The sequence below is a fragment of the Pipra filicauda genome, unplaced genomic scaffold, assembly GCF_003945595.2.
Source record: "Pipra filicauda isolate LSUMZ 115617 unplaced genomic scaffold, ASM394559v2 scaffold401_size638136_pilon, whole genome shotgun sequence".
Classification (NCBI taxonomy): Eukaryota; Metazoa; Chordata; class Aves; order Passeriformes; family Pipridae; genus Pipra; species Pipra filicauda.
This window is the reverse complement of record NW_024104534.1, coordinates 316,623-337,912: the sequence shown is the minus strand read 5'-3', so window position 1 is coordinate 337,912 and position 21,290 is coordinate 316,623. Positions and strand designations below refer to the sequence as shown.

At 48.3% G+C, this 21,290-nt stretch overlaps 1 protein-coding gene across 1 annotated transcript in view; it reads left to right on the top strand.

The window, feature by feature from the left end:
- The first annotated feature begins 2,825 nt into the window (after positions 1–2,825).
- Positions 2,826–21,290, top strand: part of GAS7 (growth arrest specific 7) — a 107,304-nt gene continuing 88,839 nt past the window's right edge. Inside the window, exon 1 of the mRNA XM_027748623.2 lies at positions 2,826–3,136. Coding sequence (XP_027604424.1) covers positions 2,954–3,136 — 183 coding nt within the window. The 5' untranslated portion in view covers positions 2,826–2,953. The remainder of the gene's footprint in view (positions 3,137–21,290) is intronic.

The window sequence follows — 21,290 nt, the reverse complement described above, 5'->3', positions numbered from 1 at the left end:
CACTGCAGTAGGTCATGGACACGTGTAAGGTGACAGTTACAGACGGGCAAGGAGCATCACACAGAGGTTGCAGTCACGTGACCAGCTGTACACCCAAATGTGCAGCATACAAACAGGACTCTCAGGTAGTAGAACAGGACAACAACCGAACGGTTTCCATGATGGAATATGGAAACTGTTTTGTAATGTACACAGGGAGAATACCTGGCACAGACCTCACACTCTCCAGAGCAGCATGCATGAATACACTGTAGCTTGTACAGGAGCACACATTGTCAAATGGAGGATCTCCCCAGCCTGCAGAGAAGTGCCTGCTATTGTCAGGAGGTACACACACTGGACTGAGGCAAATGATGCATCCCAAGTTTCGTGAGCTGCACACATTGTTAGGTTTTGTCACATTTCCAGTGGACTGTCACACACACAGTGAAGTGAGTGATGTGTACACAGACAAGTGTCGTCCTACACGTGTGTATTCTGGAGTCAGTCACAACCCCTGCACTGCAGTCAGCCTCTCCTGTGGACCAACAAGGTTCTCAAACACATGCACACTGAGTTCAGTGCTCACGCACTTGTGATGCTCCAAAGGGTCTCATAAATGCACTGGAAGGAGACACGTGTTTTCCTGCTCCTCCACAGACACACAGTGCCTGGAGGCAATCTACAGAGTGAGCTTTAGAGGAGACATGGACTTATCGCGGGGCATGGCTGGCTCCCATCAGTCAGCAGAGAGAAGGACCCATTCATCTCACTGATGTTGGAACTCAACATAAGGTTTGTTCCCCTCTCCATTAACTGACTACAAAAGGATGATGGGTGGCAGGTTGTCAGACAGGCAGATCCATCCCTGCCACACGTATGCTGGTGTGACTCTTGCACATACTGAAGCAAGACTCTCCCTGTCCTCCACATGCTACACATACTACTGATGGGTCACTGTGCAGCAGGTTGCACTAACATGGATAAGACCCTCATATACACTCGTGGTGCAGTGAGTCACACCAGTCACTGATTCTCACAGATCAGGGGCAAGTGTCTTGTGCACAGGTGTACACAGACACACATACCGCCAGCTTACACACAACCACACAGATGCACACATGCAGCTGGATCTCACATGGCTGTCCCATAAGCACACATAAAGGTCAGTCTCCTGTGTGAGCAAATCCTACCCATTCAGGGAAAGCCACACATAGATGGCACAGGCAGCTCAGCCTCAAGGTGTGTGCTTACATGCACCCCTGTGAGTCACACTCACAAAGGAGTCTCTCACGTGCACACAGGTGTCTCCTGCACAAGCAAACATCTCTACACTTTCATACAAGGTTGAGTTTCTCACATAAAGTTTTGCGAGACTCTCATACACAGACACACAGGTACATATCCCATAAAGAACACACCAGATGTAGCCCAGGCACTCTGCCTTGCAGGTATGCCTTTGCGCACATGGAGACCTCAAGAACTCTGTGGGCAAGTTTCGCAACATGCACATGTTCTCTCACACACACAAGGAAGTGTAGTGGGTCAGGCAGCCCAGCCTGCAGCAGGTCACACATGCATATGTGCCTGGGCTTCATACACACGCATCTATACCTGTCCTCGTACAGGTATAGATTACATCTATGCAGTAAGTCACGTGTGCATACCTGGACAGACACACACACGTGTTCATACACACCTAAACACAGGACTGGTAAAGAGCAAAATCAGGGCGTGAAAGCACACAGATGTGACTTACCCAGACAAACACACAAGTCACGCATGCTGCAGAGTGAGGCAGGCAGGTACACCCAGAGCAGGTTGTGCACAGTGGGTGTTCATAAACAAATTCACACAGGATGATGACTCACACACACATATGTACAAGTGTCACCCAGATGAGGATGTCACACATACCCCAACAATGCATTTCTCACAGACACAGAAGTGCCACACAGAGGTGTCTCATGTGCTGCAGTCAGATGCACACATGAAGCAAGTTGTGCACTCAACCGAGCGTTGCAGAGACACATGCACTTGAGGATGTGTCACACACACAATTCATACATGCTTGGGTGTGTCACACAATGTCTTTCAGGCAAAACAGATTTCACACCTTTGGGTGCATGTAACAAATGCACACACAGTGTCTCAGACATTCAGAGATGTCTCACACAGACATGAGTCTCTACAAATCCAGACACGGTGTCTCAGACGCAGGGGGTCATAACCGCTGGTGTTACGACACACATGGTGCCTCACACACCGTCTCTCACAGACAGGAGACAGGCACACAATGTCTCACACTCTTCAGACACAGTGTCTCACACTCTTCAGACACAGTGTCTCACATGGCACCTTTCATGGACACACAGGTGTCTTACTGTTACAGATATGGTGACTGTCATACACACGGGTGCCTCTCACAGACACGTGGGTATCATCAACGCACCCACGGGATGAAACAGCGTCTGTCCCTTACACACCTCACACACGCGTGCGCACACACACAAGAGGTGTGTCGAGCACACCGGTGACACACAGAGTGGTCCTCGGACAGTATCTGTCACACACAGACACACGCATGAGGTTTTTCCCGTGCACTCGCACACACACGGTGTCTCTCCCTTGTCTCTCAGGTCATACACGGTTTCTCTCTCTGTCCCGCCGACACGACTGTCACAACCGCGGATCGCTCTGCGCACCCGCGTGGCCTCTCCTCCCCCTGCTTCCTCCCCCTCTCCCCTCCTCCCCCTTCTCTCTCTCTTCTCCTCCCCCTCTCCCCCTCCTCCCGTCCCGCCTCTCCCGCCCCACCCCGAGCCGGCGGTGCCCGTGGGCGCCGAGGCTGCTCCGCTCCCGCTGCCCGCGCTGCCCGCGCCCGCCGCGGCCCCAGGCGGAGCGGGGCCCCCGGAGCGGAGGGGCCGGACCCTCCCGCAGCCCTGCGGGGTACGGGCGGCGGGCGCGTCCCGGCGGGATGTCGGGGACCCGCTGCCAAGCGCTGTACCCCTTCTCCGGGGAGCGGCACCGGCAAGGGCTGCACTTCGCCGCGGGGGAGCTGATCACGGTGCTGCAGGTGCCAGACGGCGGCTGGTGGGAAGGACAGAAGGAGGACGGGCTGCGAGGCTGGTTCCCGGCCAGCTACGTCCAGCTGCTGGAGGTAGGACCGGGGCCGGGACCGGGGCCGCGCCGAGCGGGCGGCGGGGAGCGGCGGCCCGGGGATGTCCCGCGGGGGTGCCGGCAGTGCTGGGGGGGGCCCTCGCGGCCCACACGGCGCTGCTCTTGGGGATCCCCTCGGCATCGCTGTGCCCTGTGCCCCGGGCAGGTGCCCCGGCTGAGGCTGCTGGGTGCTGTAAGAATCTGCGGCGCTCGGAGGGGGAGCCGCCTGCCCGGCCCCGCTCCGGCAGGTAGAGCATTTGGTACCCGCAGTCGTAGCCGTGAGCAGGGCTCAGGTGCGTGGCGAGCTGTGGGATGGTCCGGACACTTGGGTTTTCACAATCGGTAAAGAGCAGCAGAAGTCAGTGGCTGCGGTGAGGCAGCCCCTGCCAGTCACTCACGAGGGCCAGATGCTGGGCAAGTTACACTCCCTCTCTCTCCCCCGCCCTCTCCCTTTCATTTCTTTTCACTGAAAGTCTCATGGCTTTATGTTGTGGAAGAGGTAATTCAGATATAGAATCATAGAATCACAAGATGGTTTGGGTTGGAAGGGACTCTAAAGATCATCCCATTACACCCTGCTTGCCATGGGCAGGGACACCTTCCACTAGACCAGGTTGCTCCCAGCCCCATCCAACCTGGCCTTGAACACTTCCAGGGATGGGGCAGCCACAACTTGTCTGGGCAACCTGTGCCACGGCCTCACCATCCTCATGGGAAAGAATTTCTTCCTAATATCTAATCTAAATCTACCCTTCTTCGGTTGAAAGCCATTCCACCTTGTCCTGTCGCTCCATGCCCCTGTCTGAAGTTCTTCTCCAGCTCTCTTGGAGCCCTTTTAGGTACTGGAAGATGCTCTAAGGTCTCTGTGGAGTCTTCTTATTCTCTTCTCCCCTTCTGTTGCAACAGTTCCCCAGCTGGCTGCAGAAACCTTGCTACCATATATGTGGCATGGCTCAGGGAGCCCCAGCAGAGTTAGGGTCAGTCACCCAGACCCAAAAGTCATGGACTTTCTGTCACAATGCTGAGAAGTTCTATTGGTTTTAGTTGTTTTCAGGGCCCTAACAGTTGGGGTGACAGTTGGATTCTCACCTCAGGACTGCTTGGACCTGAACATATGTATTGTTTTCTGTCCCATGCAAACAAGACACAATGAGAGTGTAAAATATATGTCCATGAAGGGTGCCTTCACGATCTCTGCATGTGAAATCTGAAACATCTTGTGCACCAAAGCAAGAACCTGCCATGACCCCCTCAGTCCTTCCCTCACTGGCCATGCCCTGTTGTCATTTGGAGGATATGGGTATGGCAACAGTCTCTGGGAGCATCTCCATGCAGTGACTGGACTGAAACCATTAGCAGCACAGCGTTTCTCAGGTCAGCTTCTGTTTGTCCTCCAGGTTCCTAAGGACCAGCCTGCTTTGCTTGTATGCAAGGCTGGCAGTGCCCATCCCAGATTTTCCATGCATACCTTCCAGGGAATCCAGAGGGGCAGGAACCTGCCCACCAGTTGCATGTAGAGCAATGTTCTGTGAGTAAAAGATTCTGTGCAAAAGGACGTTTTGCCCACAGATCTGGCATTGTCTTTTGGTTTCTCATGTCTGAATAAATTAAAAAATCTGTGATGTTTCTGTTGAGTTCCTGTTTGTCATTATTACCTGGACAGACAGGAAAGCAGGAGTAAAACTTGCCCACTTAGTGCTACAAGAGTGAGTCCAGGGACTTTCCCGTGCCACTGAAGCACTTGGGATTTCTTTTGTTAGTTTTAGAATGCGGGAGTCCTTTTGTTTGGCAGTTTTGCCACCTACAAGATCATTTACTGAGATATGTGAATGTTTGTAGTTTCACAAATTCACAACGCTGCCTCCGTACAATCCTAAACATCCACTGGTCAGATGATGTGACCAATACATCTGTTCTAGAACAAGCAGCAGTCACAAGCATTGAGGCCGTGTTACTGAGAACGCAGCTGCGCTGGGCAGGGCACGTCTCCAGGATGAAGGACCAACCACCGCCTCCCGAAGGTCCTGCTTTATGGTGAACTTGCCACCGGCTGCCGCAACAGAGGAGCCCCAAAGAAAAGATACAAGGACTCCCTGAAACAACATCTCAGCCTTGGCCATATTGATCAACATAACTGGTCTACTCTGGCCTCCAACCGGGAGGTCTGGAGATACACCGTCTATAACGCTGCTGCTTCCTTTGAGAACGCACGCAGGATCACCCTTGAGGAGAAAAGACAACGCAGAAAGAATCGTGCCCTGCAGAATTTACCACCTAAGGAGTCTTTCTGCTGTGCCTTTTGCAACCGAATGTGCCTGTCTCGTATTGGCCTTTTTAGCCACCAGCGTGCTTGTAACAAACGTGGGTAGAGACCCTTCCCAAATCTTCGTTCGCGAAGCCTGGCCATGATGAAATATTTGCACATCTAACCAGGAATTTAGGAATTGTTTGAGGCAAAGTGTATCATGAGATGTGACAAACTCTGCTAAGCAAAGGCAGGGAGGAATCACTTCTGCAAACACCGTAACTTTGCTTTCTTGTCATCTTCTCGGAAATTCCCCTTTCCCTGCTTAAGTCTGAGCAAGTTCTACTGTTCTCAGATCAGTGCCTGCAGTCCCGCACATGTGCCCTTCTGACCCTTGGCTCAGGTACCAGTGAAAACGTTACTGAAGACCAGTTGTCTATACAGCCTGGCCTCTTTTCTCTTGAGCAAACCTTCAGGAAGAAGGCAAGAAAGATGACAAGTGCTGAGTATGTTCGCTCTGTCATGTTTTCCTCTACTCCAGAGATGGTACCTAATAAGGAGTAAAAACTAGAGTTAATAAATTTGTCAAATGACAGCTAATTAACCAAATTTATCAAATTTATGGGATCAGAGGTGCTTGGCACACATCACAGTAGATCACAGGTACTTGGCACATAGAAGAAGGCAGCTCTGTGTATGTCTGTCTGTCATGGCTCTGTGCAGGTAGCCTTTCCCTTGAGTACAGGTAGCCTTTCCCTTGTGTACAGGTGGCCTTTCCCTTGTGTGCAGGTATGCAGCTTCCTCAGGGACCTGATCCAGCTGAAAGACGCCACAATAGAAATACTGTTCTTCTCTGTTCTCTGATCCGAGTCCCTACCCAGTCACATTGACATTGGAGTTGGCTTCAGGGAGGTGATGACAGTGCATGTTCAGATGGGGCCATGGCCATGAGTCTCCCTTCTGTACCAGCCAGCCCTTGCATTGGCTTTGGGTGGCCCTGGCCCTTCAGTAAGGTTCCGTGCTATGTCCTGAGCTGAACTTAACCACACATTGTTGTTGAAAGAGGAAGATGTTACTCCCTCCCTTTGTCCTGCCATCATTTCCCCACACCCAGTTCACTCCAGAAGGTACCTGTGCTCTCTCTGGAGCCCAAAGGAGAACTAGCTGCATTTTCTGCCACAGCAGTGACTGAATGTGGCTTGCGGCATTGTCCAAGGCTTGCCAGGGCTGATAGTGTTTGCCCTACATGGCACACACCCTTTCTACTCTCAGCAAAGTCTGTTGAGTGACTGGGAGCTACCAAAAGGAGGTGGCCTTCTGGAGCCTTTGTGACTTGAAGTGTGCATTGCGTTTAGACAGAAAGGCTGGATATTCTCATTCATAGGTCTTCACATTTATCAGCACTGGCATCTCCTCTGACAAAGCTGGTCTAAAGTCTGTGCTGAGTTTTGGTCCGGAGCTGAAAGAGGGAAGTGAGAAAGGTGTGAAGAACAGCAGAGAGCAGAATCTCTCCCACCCTCGAGTGGTGGCTCAGCAGCCAGTCTGAGGCGTGCTGGTTCCTGCCGGATGAAGGAGGAGAAATGACTGTTCCCGATGCTATCACTGATTTGGGAGGAACCCGATGCACCAACAGCACCCGCGTCTCCTCACAGGCAGCCAGGCTTTGGAGCTGCCAGCACTGATCATCCAGCTGGCTCCTCCAGGAGCTGAGGATGGGGCAGCTCTCCCGCCTTGTGTACCCTCACGGTGAGTGGTAGCTCTTGGCTCTTGCAAAGAAAACTGGATAGGCATGGCTGGTGGGTAACCTGAAGAGGCTGTAATGGCAAATGAAGAGTTGGGCAGCTCTGAGAAAACCATGAAGATGGCTTGCAGGAAACAAAACCCAGTGCCGGAGATGGGTGTTCCTGAGGGCTGTTGCCTTTGCCACCTCCTGAGTTCTCTTGCTATCAAAACTGTGTTTTCAATTCATTCATCACAGAAGATCAAGAAAAGAACCAAAAATGTTGGAAGTGGGCTGCAAGCAAGACACAGAGAGGTAAAGACATTTGGCATCCTTTGGTTCCCGCTCCTGTGGCTGCTGCAAGCCCACAAATGATGGGTTATAGGAAAATAATGATGCCTGGAGGTTCATGCTCAGGGCAGTGATGGAAACAATGAGAGCTGGAGGACCGTGTGGTAAGGATGAGCCAGAAACGACATGTCTCTGTGAGCTCTGGAGAGGATACTGTTGTCATGAAGCAAAAGGGCTAGCATAAACCAAAAGACTATCAAAAACAGAGAGCAAAGTGAGCAAGGGAGGGTATCAGCTCCATGGTGGGGTTCCGAATGGATTCCCTGAGGCTGGGCTGGTTGGGAGAAGTTGGGGAGGCTGCTGTGGTTTTGTTCACAGAATCACTGGATTGGAAGAACCTCAGAGATCAGCTAGTCTGGCTTCCCTGGACATGTCTGTCAGGTTTTGAATGTGTGCAAAGGTGGACACCACAACTGTTCTGGATAATGTGTTCCAGTGTTTGACTACCCTCACAGTTTTTTCTTGTGTCCCTCTAAAGGGATTTTCTGTGTTTTAATTTGTGCCCATTGAATCTCATCCTTTCACTGGATATCACTGAGAACAGTCAGTCTCTGCTTTCTTTGGTGTCCCCCTATAGGTTTTTATTCACATTCAAAATATCCCTCTTGAACCTTCTTGTCTTCATGCTAAACAGTCCCAGTTCTTTCAGCCTTTCCTTGTATGACAGATGCTCCAAGTCCCTTAATCATCATTGTGACCCCTTGCCAGACTCTCTCCAGTATATCCTTGTCTTTCTTGTGTTGGGAAACCAAGTAACTGTTCCTTATACTGTTGTGCTCTTGGAGATAGTAGGTTAATGGAGAAATGGTCCCTAACCAGTATTTCCTGAGCATGAGAATCCGTGGACACCAGAGGAATCCTGAAGACTGCTGCCAAATTCAGCTGGTTTTGCTTTGACTGATCTTGGTCTGTGCAAGCTGATCTGCAATGCTCGGAATCCCATTGAGTAGATACCATCAGTTTCAACCCTCACCCCTCCTTTGGTGATTAACAGCTACAGACTGTCAGCAGTCCCAGGTTAAGTAGTTGCTCTTCCCAGCCTGGTGCAAGAGGGAATCTGTGCAGATGCAGGTGAGAAGCCAGCACTGCCGTGATGAACACTGATGTAGAGCCAATGGAGTGTGGTGCATAATACACTGAGAGATTTTTTGACAGCTCATGCTTCCTACCCTAAGACTGGCTGCCTCCTTACCCCACCTGCATCACAGATGCTTGGGATGATGATACGTGTAGAAAGATCCAGACCTAAGAGCAACCTAGGGCAAGGCTCAGTTGTTTCAGTTTGTGACAAACTTTATGGGCAACATAGATGTCAAGAGAGTGAAGTGGTGTTAGACCTCCGGGGTGTGTATTACAGGAGGACCAGCATGGGACCCTCTGGAGAAATCTCTGTTGCGGCTGCCTTTTCTAGACAAGTGATTTTTGGAGGGCTGGGGAGATGTGTCATTCAGTCACATTTGCAAGTGGTTTGTTTAAAAGCTATTTTGGGCTTTGCTTTTTGTATTTGCAGTTAGCTAGAAATCACTTACATAAGCAGCAGCAGGAACACATGCAAATTTGCTGGAAATTGTCAGCACTTTTTATAGCTTCAGTCATCCCACAGATGTAAGTCTCTGTACGAAGCACAGCGTGCACTTCCAGCATGGATGGAGGTGGCTTTGGAATCTGACTGGACAAGCTGGACTGAGTAGGACTGCAAGCTACCACTGATCTTGTCTGCACTTTACACAACTTGATTTACCAGAACCGTGAGGCACTTAGGAAGGAAGGAATTGTGCCCTTCTCCCTGGGCTGTGCTTCACCTGTGCGTGTCCTACAGAGTGTTCATTGCTTCCACGGCTGTGTAATGCTCGAGGGGTAATGCACCTCACCTAACCCAGCCTGGGACAGCTGCCACATGGACACGCAGATGCGCAAACATTTGAACCTGGAGGCTGAGGCACATCCAGCTGCAGGAGGCATGGCCTGCCATAGCACACAGACTGCTTCCTTCATTGTGCCCAGGGAGTCATAGAGAAAAAGGGTGATGGGAATACATAGAAATTATAATGCCTCTAATTTATTTTGTAAAAGCAGATAATGTGTAGAGGATTTCTGTGCCAAACTGTATCTTGTCATATGCTGATAGGATCCAAGGAGACAGTGTCCTAAGGGAGAAACAAGAACCTGCCAGCTGATGAGCAGGGAGAATTCCATTTCATGACAACATTCTGAACATTTCTGTGAAACACTGTTATGAAGAAAGCCCTATTTTTAGAGAGATTTTTTTCTTCACCTTAGTGATGGAGCATATTTTCACGAAGAAAAAACCCAAACCATTTTGTCTGAAAATATCCAGCCAGTCCCAGAAGCAAGCATCGCTGCACCAGTGTTGTGATGGGATGGCTGTGCTGCCACAGCAAGTGCTGGAACAGGCAGCTGCTGGAGCTGGTCTGCCATCATGGGAGCTGTATAATGTGTGTAATACACTTGAAAGGGAGGAGATGTTGGTACCTGCTGAAACAGCTTTTCCTGGTGACTGTACAAAGGACAGTAAGGTTGTGTATGGAGAGCACCTGGATGCCCGTATCCTCTGCACACAGTGATGGTACTTTGCTTTCTCAGAAGGTTCTTCTACATTCTTGGAGTTTGTTATCTCAGGCTCTCTCATTCCTTCATCTCCCCACTCAAAAATCAGCTTAACATAAAATTCATGGAGAACCACAAGGACCAAGGGGATGTTTTTTTTTAAGGATACTCCATGGAGGAAGTAATGTTCATATCTGTAGTCTTGTTTGATGGGAGGGAAATCTGGTCTTTAATCCAGTGGGATAAGGCTGTGGGTGCTGAACCCTTCTTTGCAGCCAGGGAGTGCACACAGTGTTGTGCTCAGGACACCCGTTCTGGTGCTACAAGCTGAGCAGCTGGTGCTGCCTGGAACTGGTGTTCCCTGCCCAGGGATGCTTGTGGCACCATCCTGAGCATCCTGGCTGTTCTGCTGTCCCTGAGAGGTGGCACTGGGGAGGAGCATCACTGCTAGGGTAGGACTGGTACTTCTGTCTCCTGCCCAGGGACGCTTGTGGCACCCTCCTGAGTGTTCTGGCCATTTTGCTGCCCCTGAGAGATGGTGCTGGGGCAGCAACCATGGCTGAAGTGGGGATGGCATCTCCCGTGGGTGCAGAAGGATGGTTTTTGTTCTTTTGGTGCAGGGATGACTCCCTAAGGAAGGCAGAGGGGGAGATTGGCATTGTTATAGATGCAGGCTGCTGTGGGTTTTGTCTCAAGGGAAAGGCGAAGTTTTCAAAGTTCAGTACTCAAAGGTGCTGAAGGTGGTTTGCTCTGCCTGATTTAAAAGCAAATCTTTGTCTAAAGTGAGACGTTTGTGAGACAGGAGTGACAGTGAAAATCCTGTGGGATTGCCTTGTGGTTTAATTTTACAATGTCTTTTTTGTATCTCTGACTTTCTGTAACTGTATTTTTCAGAGTTTGAAACTTGTGGTCATCTGACCATTGACATTTCTGGCAAATGTGAATGAAATCAAATATAAAAGGGGGAGGAAATTATGTTGTGCTGCCAGAAAATCACTCTTCAATCAAGTTTTCTGGGGGAATTTAAAGCCCCAGGAGAATGTGAAGGAGATGTGATGCTGCAGTTCACAATCCCTCTCCTATAAGAGTGATGTCTGTTATGTGTCTGGTGATAATTGTCTCAAACTGTTGAAGTTATAGATAGAATATAAAAACTGAGTAGTGCCATAAATAGCCAAAATTTGTGAAGGGAAGGGTCTTGCAAAGATAGTTGTGGCACTTTCTGTGAGCTTTTCTGTCTGCTGCACAAGTTGGGGTGTTGCAGAAGCTGGACTCTTGGATGCTGCACCTGTAGCAGGTGAGAACAGTCACACTGTTGGCCTTACAGAAACTGCACAGGACAGAATTTATAAAGATGTTTTTTCTTTATCCTTAGCTAAAAGATATCCTCATGGGAGGCTTAAACTGGAGGATATCTTACAGCCTGGTGGTTACAAAGAGAGTCTAAACACAATCTTCCTGCAAATGACTGCCTTCTAATGTGAAAGATTGAGTTACTGTGCACCTGCATGGAAAGGGTGGATATAGAGCGACAGTGAAAAATGTGGATCATTGAAGACTTACCTGAGGATTTCTCAGTTTCCTAAAGAATTCCCAGCTCATTCTGTGCTCTGAATGGGGCACATGTCCCGTAGAAAAACACACAGCGATGCGTGCACGAAATTCTAGTCTCCCTTTCCAGCTTGGGTGCAAAGTGCACCTTTAGTGCCTTGAGTATTGTGCCACAAACACAGCACTTTATACTAAATGTAGTTTAAAAAGACACAATAGGAATAATGAGAAGATGCCAGATACTTGTTATTTTCTAAAAACAAAACTTTATTTAGGGGTCCAGTATGGAAAATTTGACTTTGAAACAAGACCAGAAGGTTCTGGCTGTTTGATGGGATTTGATTTTTTCTACTTATTTATTTCACTTTTACTTTTGTGATAATAAATGATCAGATAGAATTAATTGGTCATTTAACTAACCAGATTAAACCTTTGTTTTATTTTCTATGATACCTTATCTTCCATGATTGCTTATGCATATGGAGCCCATTATTATTGGTAATGCACCCTGGTGCTGCATTTTCAGAATCTGAAGTGTCTGAGTATGGGCTCAGGAGTTGGTTTCGTTACTTCACTGACTGCTGACACCAAGTGCAATCCCGAAGATAGGACATTCTTCTGTTTTGGAGAAGTCCCACAACAACAGCAGCAAGTATGTGGTGCTGCAGCATTGCAGATAGTATCTGTCTTTGGAAGTGTTTGGGACTGTTGCGGTTGTTTTCACTGTGGCCACACTACAAGTTGGGGCCGTGGAAGTTTCTCACGTTACCTGTGTTCACCCTGTTCCCACTCTCAGCAGAGCGCAGGGAGCCAGGCACTGCTAACTTGTGTCTTGGAATATTTGACATACGGCACTGATATTTCTGTCTTTGATTTCTGGTGCTTCCAGGGAGCACTCATTCTGGGCAGCTTTTTCAGCATCCAGCACTTTTGAGCTGTGCCTCGCTCCCTGAGCACACACAGCAGGTTTGCTGGAAGCTTCCCAAAATTTGGGGCTGTGGCATGGTGGCTGCTCCCTGTGTGCTCATTTCAAGTAACCCTGCATGGCTCGTGTTAGCAGGCAGGGACAGAGGACCTGGGGAAACCTGAAAACAGCATAATGGATTTGGTGGTCCCCACACTGTGCTTTGCATGCTGTCATCAGTTCATGTTACTTGAAAGTGTCATTGGCCGTATTTAATTACATGTCACACTCCTTTTATTGGTATGAGCCCCTTAGTGTGCAGAACAGCGTGAAACCAGGGGCAACTGTTTGCTCAGCCACTGTTTTCCAAGAACAGTGTGCTTCAACGAGTGTTTATCTTGAAAAATATAAGTATGCTTTAGTGTATTTGGAATTTTTTATGTCACGCCACTGTGTAAAACATTACCTTTTGAGAGGACCTGCTGTACAGGGTTGGTATGTGGCAGGGCTGTAAGCAGGTTTGCACTGTACCTACGGAGCTCCTGCAGCCAGAGGTTAGGGAGAGCACCTTGCATACCTGCCATACCTGCAAAAGTGCACTTGTGACTGAGAGGGAGAGCAGGCTGTATGCTCCCTGGGATGTAGACTCCCTGGCAGCACTGCCTGCCATGGTACCTTCTCTGTACCCGCTACGGTGACCACCCTGGGAGGCACTCCTTTTACAGGTGTATGGAATAGCAGAGAAAGCTTTTTGCTTGTACTAGTAATCCAGTTTTCCACATCGTGTTATCAAAATAGCTTTTGTATTAGCCTAGTACAGTTGTGGTTTACTTTTTTGCTGGTAAATTCTGGAAAGGGGTGCCATGGCTTGCTCAGAATCTGCCACTCTGCATTTTGTAGAACATATCTGGTAGTGGAACAGGCCAGTGTCTTTTCACATACACCTTTGTCAGCATTTGTGAGCAGTCCCCTCAGTACTCAGTCATCAGTAGAGGCACTTTGGAGTTCATTTAGGTTGACTGACAGATGTCTTTGGTCACTGATCTTTGAGGTCCTCAACAAGTGCAGACCCAAAGGTTGAAAAATCTGTCTTTGACATCGTTTGAGACCTATCTGGCACTTTTCCTACATTCATAGTTGGTAAGAGTAGACTGTGCAGACTATTCTTGAGCCACAGATATTCCCACTGCGATGCTGGCAGCAAAAGCACTGTGATCTTCCAGTGTTTGTTTGAGCACCGTGTTTGTTTATTGCACAGATCTCCCGGGGCTTTCCCAGCTCTATGGCACTTGCAATGGCCTCCTGGACCTCTGCTGCTGCAGTCCCTGGGAACAGAATCATTTCAACATTAGCTCTTTTGCCTGCTATCACTTCTTATGCCCTATTGATCAGTTCTGTGCCTCTCTTCTGCCCTGTAAGTTGGTTTTCCATGGAGGAAAAAACCCTCAGTAATAGGTAATTAGAAATAATGAGTCTTGGGAGCACCTGGGATTTTGTGTCATAGAATAGATCAGACCAAGGTCTGTAATGAAGGTATGCGAGTTTTCCATGGCTGTTCTACAGTGTGCTCTGATGAGATGTTCTATGATTTTAAGCAAGGAAGGGGCGCAGCTGATGTAAAGCTGCAGAGCATCTGCCCAGCCCAGCTGCTGAATCGCTGGTGGTGATGCTGCCAGAGCAGGGACAATTTGCAAGGCTTTAGCCCATCACAGAGAGGAAAAGCAGGAGCAGGAGCTCCTCTGGGCTGGATATGCAGCCTGGAATTGTCAGGCTGTCCCATTAGCACTGAATCTTGGTCTTTGAAATGCTCTTTCACTCTCGGGGAGCCCAGCAATGAGAAAAAGGTAGAAAGGTGTGAGGGTGAGGAGGGATCAGAGGCACATCACAACACAATTAAAAGTCCCAAGCCGCTCCTTTCATCTTCCAAGATTTGCCCCTATCTTTTACTTGGAATCCCGATAAAAACTTCCTTAATATCTGTTAGCTCAGGATTAAATGCAGTTGCTTACTGCACTAGCAGTGTAGTTCTGGCAGTTCGGCACTGCTCCTGGTCCTCAGAGCCCTTCAGCCAGGGACAGGCCTGAGACTGCTTGAGAAAATGCAGCAGTGGAATGGGGAACATGGAAGGGATTAATGTGGAGCAGCAACCTGGGCTACAAGAGACTGGCTTTTATGGAAGACTGAGGGAAGGAACAAGAATCTTTGGGCTGGTGGATATTGTTTGGGACATAAAAAGTACCTGTCAGATTCCAACTATTACCTCCATATGTAATATTTCACATTTATTACTAGTGTATTTTGTTTCTTGTGTTGTTACCTCTTCTTTGAAGACTTACCAGAGTTCACGTAAATAGTCATGTATAACTTGAACATATATTCAACACACCTCACTTTCCTTTTCCTGAATTTAAACTGAGGAGCATCTGACCTTTGTGGCTGACCTTTGATTAGAGGAAGACTCACTCTTTTTTGCTTCTGCTCCTTGTCTTCTGGCTTACCTATTTCTTATTTTGCACAGTAGTTTTCTCACTCCTTGACTACTTCTTTTCTCCTGACAGTCTTCACAGAAAGGAGTTTATACTTTCACAAGCATACCTGTGATAGTTGGTGTAACAGCAGGTATCACCAGCACTCCCAAGAGTACAGAACACAGATGCTTATGCCACCACGGCTATAGCATTGCTAATTGAGTATATTCTGTCATTCTGCTTAGTTTTACTGTGGTCTCTATTAGCACTTTCAGAATGTTCTTTTAAATTGGCTGACTGGATCTGCTTTGTCTTCCTGATCCTTTCTAATTCACTTATTTAGCACTTTAGTCATGTTTCCAAAACAAAACCCTGCAGCTGCTGTGTGCCCACATGCTCCTCCTTGAGCCATTGCCACAAAGCCTGACCCACAGCAACAAGCTGGTGCAGCACAGGAGCAGTTCCAGTTGCTACAGAAGTGAGGTTCGGTCATAGAAGAGGCAGTGTCAAGATCTGGCAAGATTTTGGTAGTGGGGTAGAAGGAATAATTGGTACGGAGGAGTTTGGAGGAGAAAAAATGTAGATGAGAAGTGATGGAGTTTGCAAAGGGTGACAGCAAATGAAGAATTAACAGAGTTTGGATTTGATATGGATATGGCAAAGTGCTGTGCAGAAATTGCACAGAACAGAAATTGTATTTCCAAGGGGTGAGCAAATGCTTAACTCAGAAAGTAACAGACAGAAACTGGGTTGATGGATGTAGTTTGTTTTGCAGTCCTGGAGAACTGTGTGCAGAATTCAGTTTAAAAATGCTGCTGCGGTCTGTGTGTGCAGCACACGGCTGAGCAGTTCCAGCCCTGCCCATGTAATGAGCTGCCTGAGCAGCAGATTTGCTTCTCCTGTGCCAGCTGCTGTATAATAGGACTAATTCATTACCCAAGACCAAGTAATCACTCTCAATAGCAAGATTTAGAGGAGAGCCTGTGACTTGTCGCATTGCACTGCCACTGCTGATGATCACAGTGATAACTGGCACCAGATGAAGACTGGACTTGAACCTCGGTCTGTTATGGGATGAAAAATAGAACTTCAGATATTTCCAAAAAGAAATCATGTGTAAATTATCAATGGGTCTCGTTTGAAAAATAATTTTGCAATGACTATGAGTCAGTGAGCCCCCGTGCACAGTTCTTCTGAGCTGCGTTGCCCCAGGGTTGGGGGACTGCCTCAATCCAACTCGCTCCTCTGCTCTTGGCCAGCACCATTTACCAAGGCTGAATATGAATCTTTGGCGAAGGACAAAGCTTTCTCTCGGTGCTTGCCAGAAACATAATCATGGGCTCTAATTCATCTCAGGGATGGGACCATAGCAAATTCTTCTGCTGTGCATCTTGCTGGCAGTGCTGAAAATGTTGGTGAGGAGATTTTGCTGGTGCAAACCACCATTCCCAGGATGTTGTGATCACTGTGACCAGTGCTCTGTGCTGCCCGCTGCGAACCAAGCAGGATACTGCCTGCCTCATCATAGGAGGTAGGATAGAACAGGGCATCTTCCACCATGTCCATGATAGCCCACTCGAGAATCTTGTCAATTTGGAGGTGGGACATCTCAGAGGTGGGATTTTCTGCTGGTACTGGCCAGAAGGGCTGGTGGGAGGGGAACACTGAGTGGCAGGCATTGGGTCTAGTGCAGCATCACAGCTCTCAGACTTACAGCGGAAAGACAGTGATTTTGGTGACATGTGGAACAAAGCTAGCTGCACTGAACAAAGTGGCTTTTTGCTAGGCAAGATGTGGATCTCTGGAAATGCCTCTTTTGTGACTCTAGGATCAGAAACACTCTAGCAGGGATAGCTGTAGTCTCTGTGTTAGCACTGATTAGTGCTCTGTGTGTGTGTGTTCCTGATTTATGCAATGTTGTTAGAGCCAGAGGGCTCTTCTGCTGCCTTCTAGGGGCAAGACTACTCCAAGCTCCAATTTCCTCACTGGGGTCAGAGTGTGTGTCCTGGCAGCCTTTACAGAGATGCTCATAATCTCCAGCCTGTTTCCAGCCCAGAGTCAGGCCCTGGAACAAACAAATCCCAACATTCACTTCTGCTTTTGCTTTCAGTGTTGGAGGATCCAGTGTTCAGCTATGGTTAAAGAGAGTTTGAAAGCCCTTTCTTTACTCCTTCCTCCCCATGGGAGGGAAGTGTTTTGGGGAGGTTGATGTGACTTACTGAGTCCAGGCTTTCTGCTCCCTGTTCTGGGATGGGATGGTTCCTCCTCACGACCAAGTGAGAGCCTCGTACAGTCTTCTGCTGGTTTTGTCTTATCTTGGAGGATTCACACTATAACCACTGTGCACCTTCATCCGCCAACACATCCCGCCGTTGGAAGAGTCAAAATGAATCTGAGTCATTAGTCCTTTGCTTGGAAATAGCAGCGATGCTAGCTACTGACCTCTGCCTTGCTCTCAGTGAGGGAGACCTTGGAGGTTCTTGCATTGCTCGTTTTAGCAGTGCACCTCTTGGTGGTACCTGCCCGGAGTGCACACCTGTACCCTCCCAGAGAAACGCAGCATTATAGCACCACGACTGTTTGGCTTAGATGCTTCAGACAGCTGCCATGAGGGGTTCTGCCTGCCAGGGACGGGTCATAGCATGTTTTTAGGTAACAGTTTGTCGTTGTCTCTGTGTTTGGGTGGCATGCAGCTCGAAGGGCAGACATCCTCCAGCTTCTTATGATCTGAAATGCAGTGCAGCTAAAATCCTTAAAAATGCTTACTTTTTCCTTCTTCTTACTAATTTTAACAAATAAGGTTGCAGCTTGGCCTTTGATAGCCTGTACCTCTGTCTTATTCTGCTCCACAGGGAGTGGTGATTGTGAGAGTATTTCCAAGGAGTATGATTGAGTTACTGATCATCACAATGTAGGACACAATTTTTTCCTCTTTTGTAAGCTTTTTCCTTTATTTATGATGATGCCTTCCTTGACAACTTCCACATTTTATTCTCAAGGTGAGAAACGTATTAATAACTAAATAAAGTATATAAACTTTATAAATCTTCATTGTTGTTTATTTTTTCCCCTGTCTCTGCTAGGCTGCAGCTCCAGCAGTAGGAAGGCAATATCTTCAGCTGAAGGAGTTAAATATATCACCCCTGAAAAGAGCAAGCAAGATCTGGAAGTTGTTCCTGTAACACTAATTTTGATCTCAGCCCTGTTTCGTGTCTAAAGACTTTTCTCTTTCATTTGAGATCATGAAATGTTACATTCATTATTGTACTCAGAACATGCTGAGTAGTTAGGCCATAGATTCAATACGTTTAAGTATGCACGGCAACTTACTAGAATCAGGCCAAAACCAGGATAACCTCCCACATTTCCCACACATAAAGCAGGTTTTATTTTTCTTCACATAGTGAGATCCTGCAGCTGTGCAAAATTCACCAAAAAAATTACTTCTGCAATGAGATCAACTTTTTTTCCTTAATCCAGTCAATTACAGAAACTTGGAATGAACAACACAAAGCTTCTGTGGCAGAAGCACCGCTGCACTGCTGACACCTTTGAAGTGCCAGTGAGGGTGGGGGAGACAGGCACTGGTCTGTGGGGACTGCACAGGAGGGCAGCTCATGTACAGATACCCCAGACACAGTGATCCTGCAGATCCCAGGCTGTCAGGAAGCTTTCACTTTTACCGTTCAGCAACAGGCACAGTGATATTTAGAGCCATGTGAAGGGTGTTTGGGATGTGACAGATGAAGGCCTATGGTGATGGTGGAGAGCTGAGCTGCTCTGGCCTCCCCTTCAACCCTCCTGTGCCTCCTTAACCCCATCTGCACTCAGCAGCAGCCCCATGAAGGCCCTTTCGAACCTCCCTTTGGGCACCAGTCCAGCTCTCAGCACTGATGTTTTCCTGGGGTGGCTTCTGTGTGGGATGAGCTCGTGGGGACACCAAGCACCAGAGCCTGTTCAGAGTGAACGCTGAGGGTGGGGACAGGAACTGCTGTCAGCTACCTCAGTGACTCCCCTGGGATTTTTTCCCCTGTGGCTACAGCAGCCAGGATGCTGAATATGTCCTGTTCTTCTCTGGGTGGGGGCTGAAGCAGTTTGGACACACAGATCGGAAGGTGTTGCAGATGGCTGTCCCTGACGGGGCTGTGTAGGAGGGCTGTATGTGTTTGATGTCCACCAACTCGTTTATAGTTAATGGGAAAGAAGGATTAACCACCAACCTCCTGGGGCAGGTGAGCAGCTCAAAGGCTGATAGACATGGCTTCAGTTTTCTCTTCCTTTGAGTGGAGTCGAGCACCACCTCTCCGTTCTTCAGGGAGCATGGGAACTGCTGGGCTGTGCCATGACTGTCCTGCTGCTTTGGGGAGCTGTCAGAGAGCGGAAGAGCCAGCACAGAGTGTCCAGGGGGACAGCAGGTTTCCCATAAGCTTCAAGGGTTGTTTCCGCTGTGATGGTCCAGTGTGGACAGGTGAGCAGGAACTTCTCAGTCCAACATGCAAACTCTGAAGAACAAGTTCATCTTTATTTCAAAAAGACAAAACACTCGATTCCTTTGTAGCCAACTGAGGAGGAGGAACTTCTGAGATCAGACTCTCCCAATGCTTTTTCAGATATCCAGGCTGAAGGAGATGGGTCCTTTTTTTCTCCTCAGTGATCAGAGCACCAGCCCATCTGGCTTGGCTGTGGGCATCTGCTCAGGTGAGGTCTGCAGTCCTGAGTGGAGGCAAGAGCATAGCAGCTCTGCCTGTGGATGTACTTGTGCTCAAACAGGCTGTATGGCAATCCTCACAAGGAGCTGCACTGAGATACAGTTTTCATGTCTTGCCAAACCGTTCTTCTCTTGCTAAGTCAGAGAGCAGGAGCCTGGGGGTGTTGTTATCAATCTGTAGTTTGAATCCAGCATCTGTTCTGCGTCATCCTGCTGCTTTCCTAGGCATGAGGCCAAGGTTTGGTGTCCAGGAGGTGGGACCTGCTTGCAAATGCAAGGCTGTGCTCAGGCTCCCCATTCCTTCCTCCACAAACAACACTGTTGCAGCAGAGCAGGAAGGTGCAAATACATTTTTACAAGACAGAAAGTGGCTCTTGGGTTTGAATTAAAATGATTTTCCCAGAATTAAAAGCTTTTTTTTCCCCAGCTTGAGCCCAACACAAGTGTTCAGGCAGTAGGGTGCCACGGATGCCATAGAGAGGTTGGCCTGGGGACTTTGCAGGAAGTCTCGGAAGGGAAGTGGTACAGAGGGTGAGGTGTCGTGAGCAGGACAGGCTCCTGACAGAGGGGACCCCATAGGAGTTTGGTGCATTGGATAATACTGAGAGGGTGTTTCCATGACTCCTGGATTAGCCGTACCAAAAGCTGTGCTGCAATACTCTGTTTTTGTTCTGCTCTCCACAGGGTAGCAGTTTGTTACTAGGAAATTTCTGACCATGTATTTCTGCATCAAATCTAGGTTAAAAATGGGCTTCTAGTTTTTTCACCAAAGCACATGAACTAAAAATCCCATGGCCTTAAAAATCCCATCTAAAGCAGTGGGATGTAATCAGCAGACTCGATCGAACTTTCTTGTTTTGCCTAGGTTTAATTTTTTTTTTGCAGTCCCAGACTGCAAAATACCTCAACTGCAAATGCTGCTGTTCTTCACATGTGAAAGTTTGCAGCAGTTCATGTGGAGAGGGTTTTTAGTCTAGGAATGATTTCTTTATGACTCTTTGAGGTGATGATGTCCAGGTAAGTGCATGTGAGGCCAGAGGCAGTGCCAAGTGCTGAGATGAGGAGCATGATGGGGGAGTGCAGGGCAGCAGGACAGTGCCTTTGCTGGGCTGGAGGGGACATGGGCAGCTCCACATCTCAGCCTCTTGCAGAAACCCTCAGATGTTGCAGGCACATGTGTGCCGCAGTACCTGAGGGCTTTGACAGAGACCTCTCTGCCCAGCATACTTAGTGTGGATCCAAGGTCATTCATCCACAGAATCCTTTGAATAATCCAGCACAGGCTTCTATCTGTGACCCCATCGACCTCTGTCTGAGTTCTGTCAGGTCTTTTCAAAAACAGTATCGTTGCGTCTGTGTGAGTCAAGTACTGGCATTTCTGAAGGGCTGCAGGACAAGCCCAGAAGGTTGTCTGACTTCATGATTTAGAGTGAGTTGGAAAAACCCTCTTGCATTTGTGTTATGTATGGAAAATTGTCTGGATGCAAGGGAAACATGGCTGATCTGAGAACTGATTGATGAACAAAACCAAACACAGGTCTTCCACACCCGTTTGGAAATAGTCTGGTTTGGGTGTCTGCAGGGAGCTGTTACTGATTTAGTTGGTGGTAATTGAATCACTTGTATTTGTTCTTAAATAC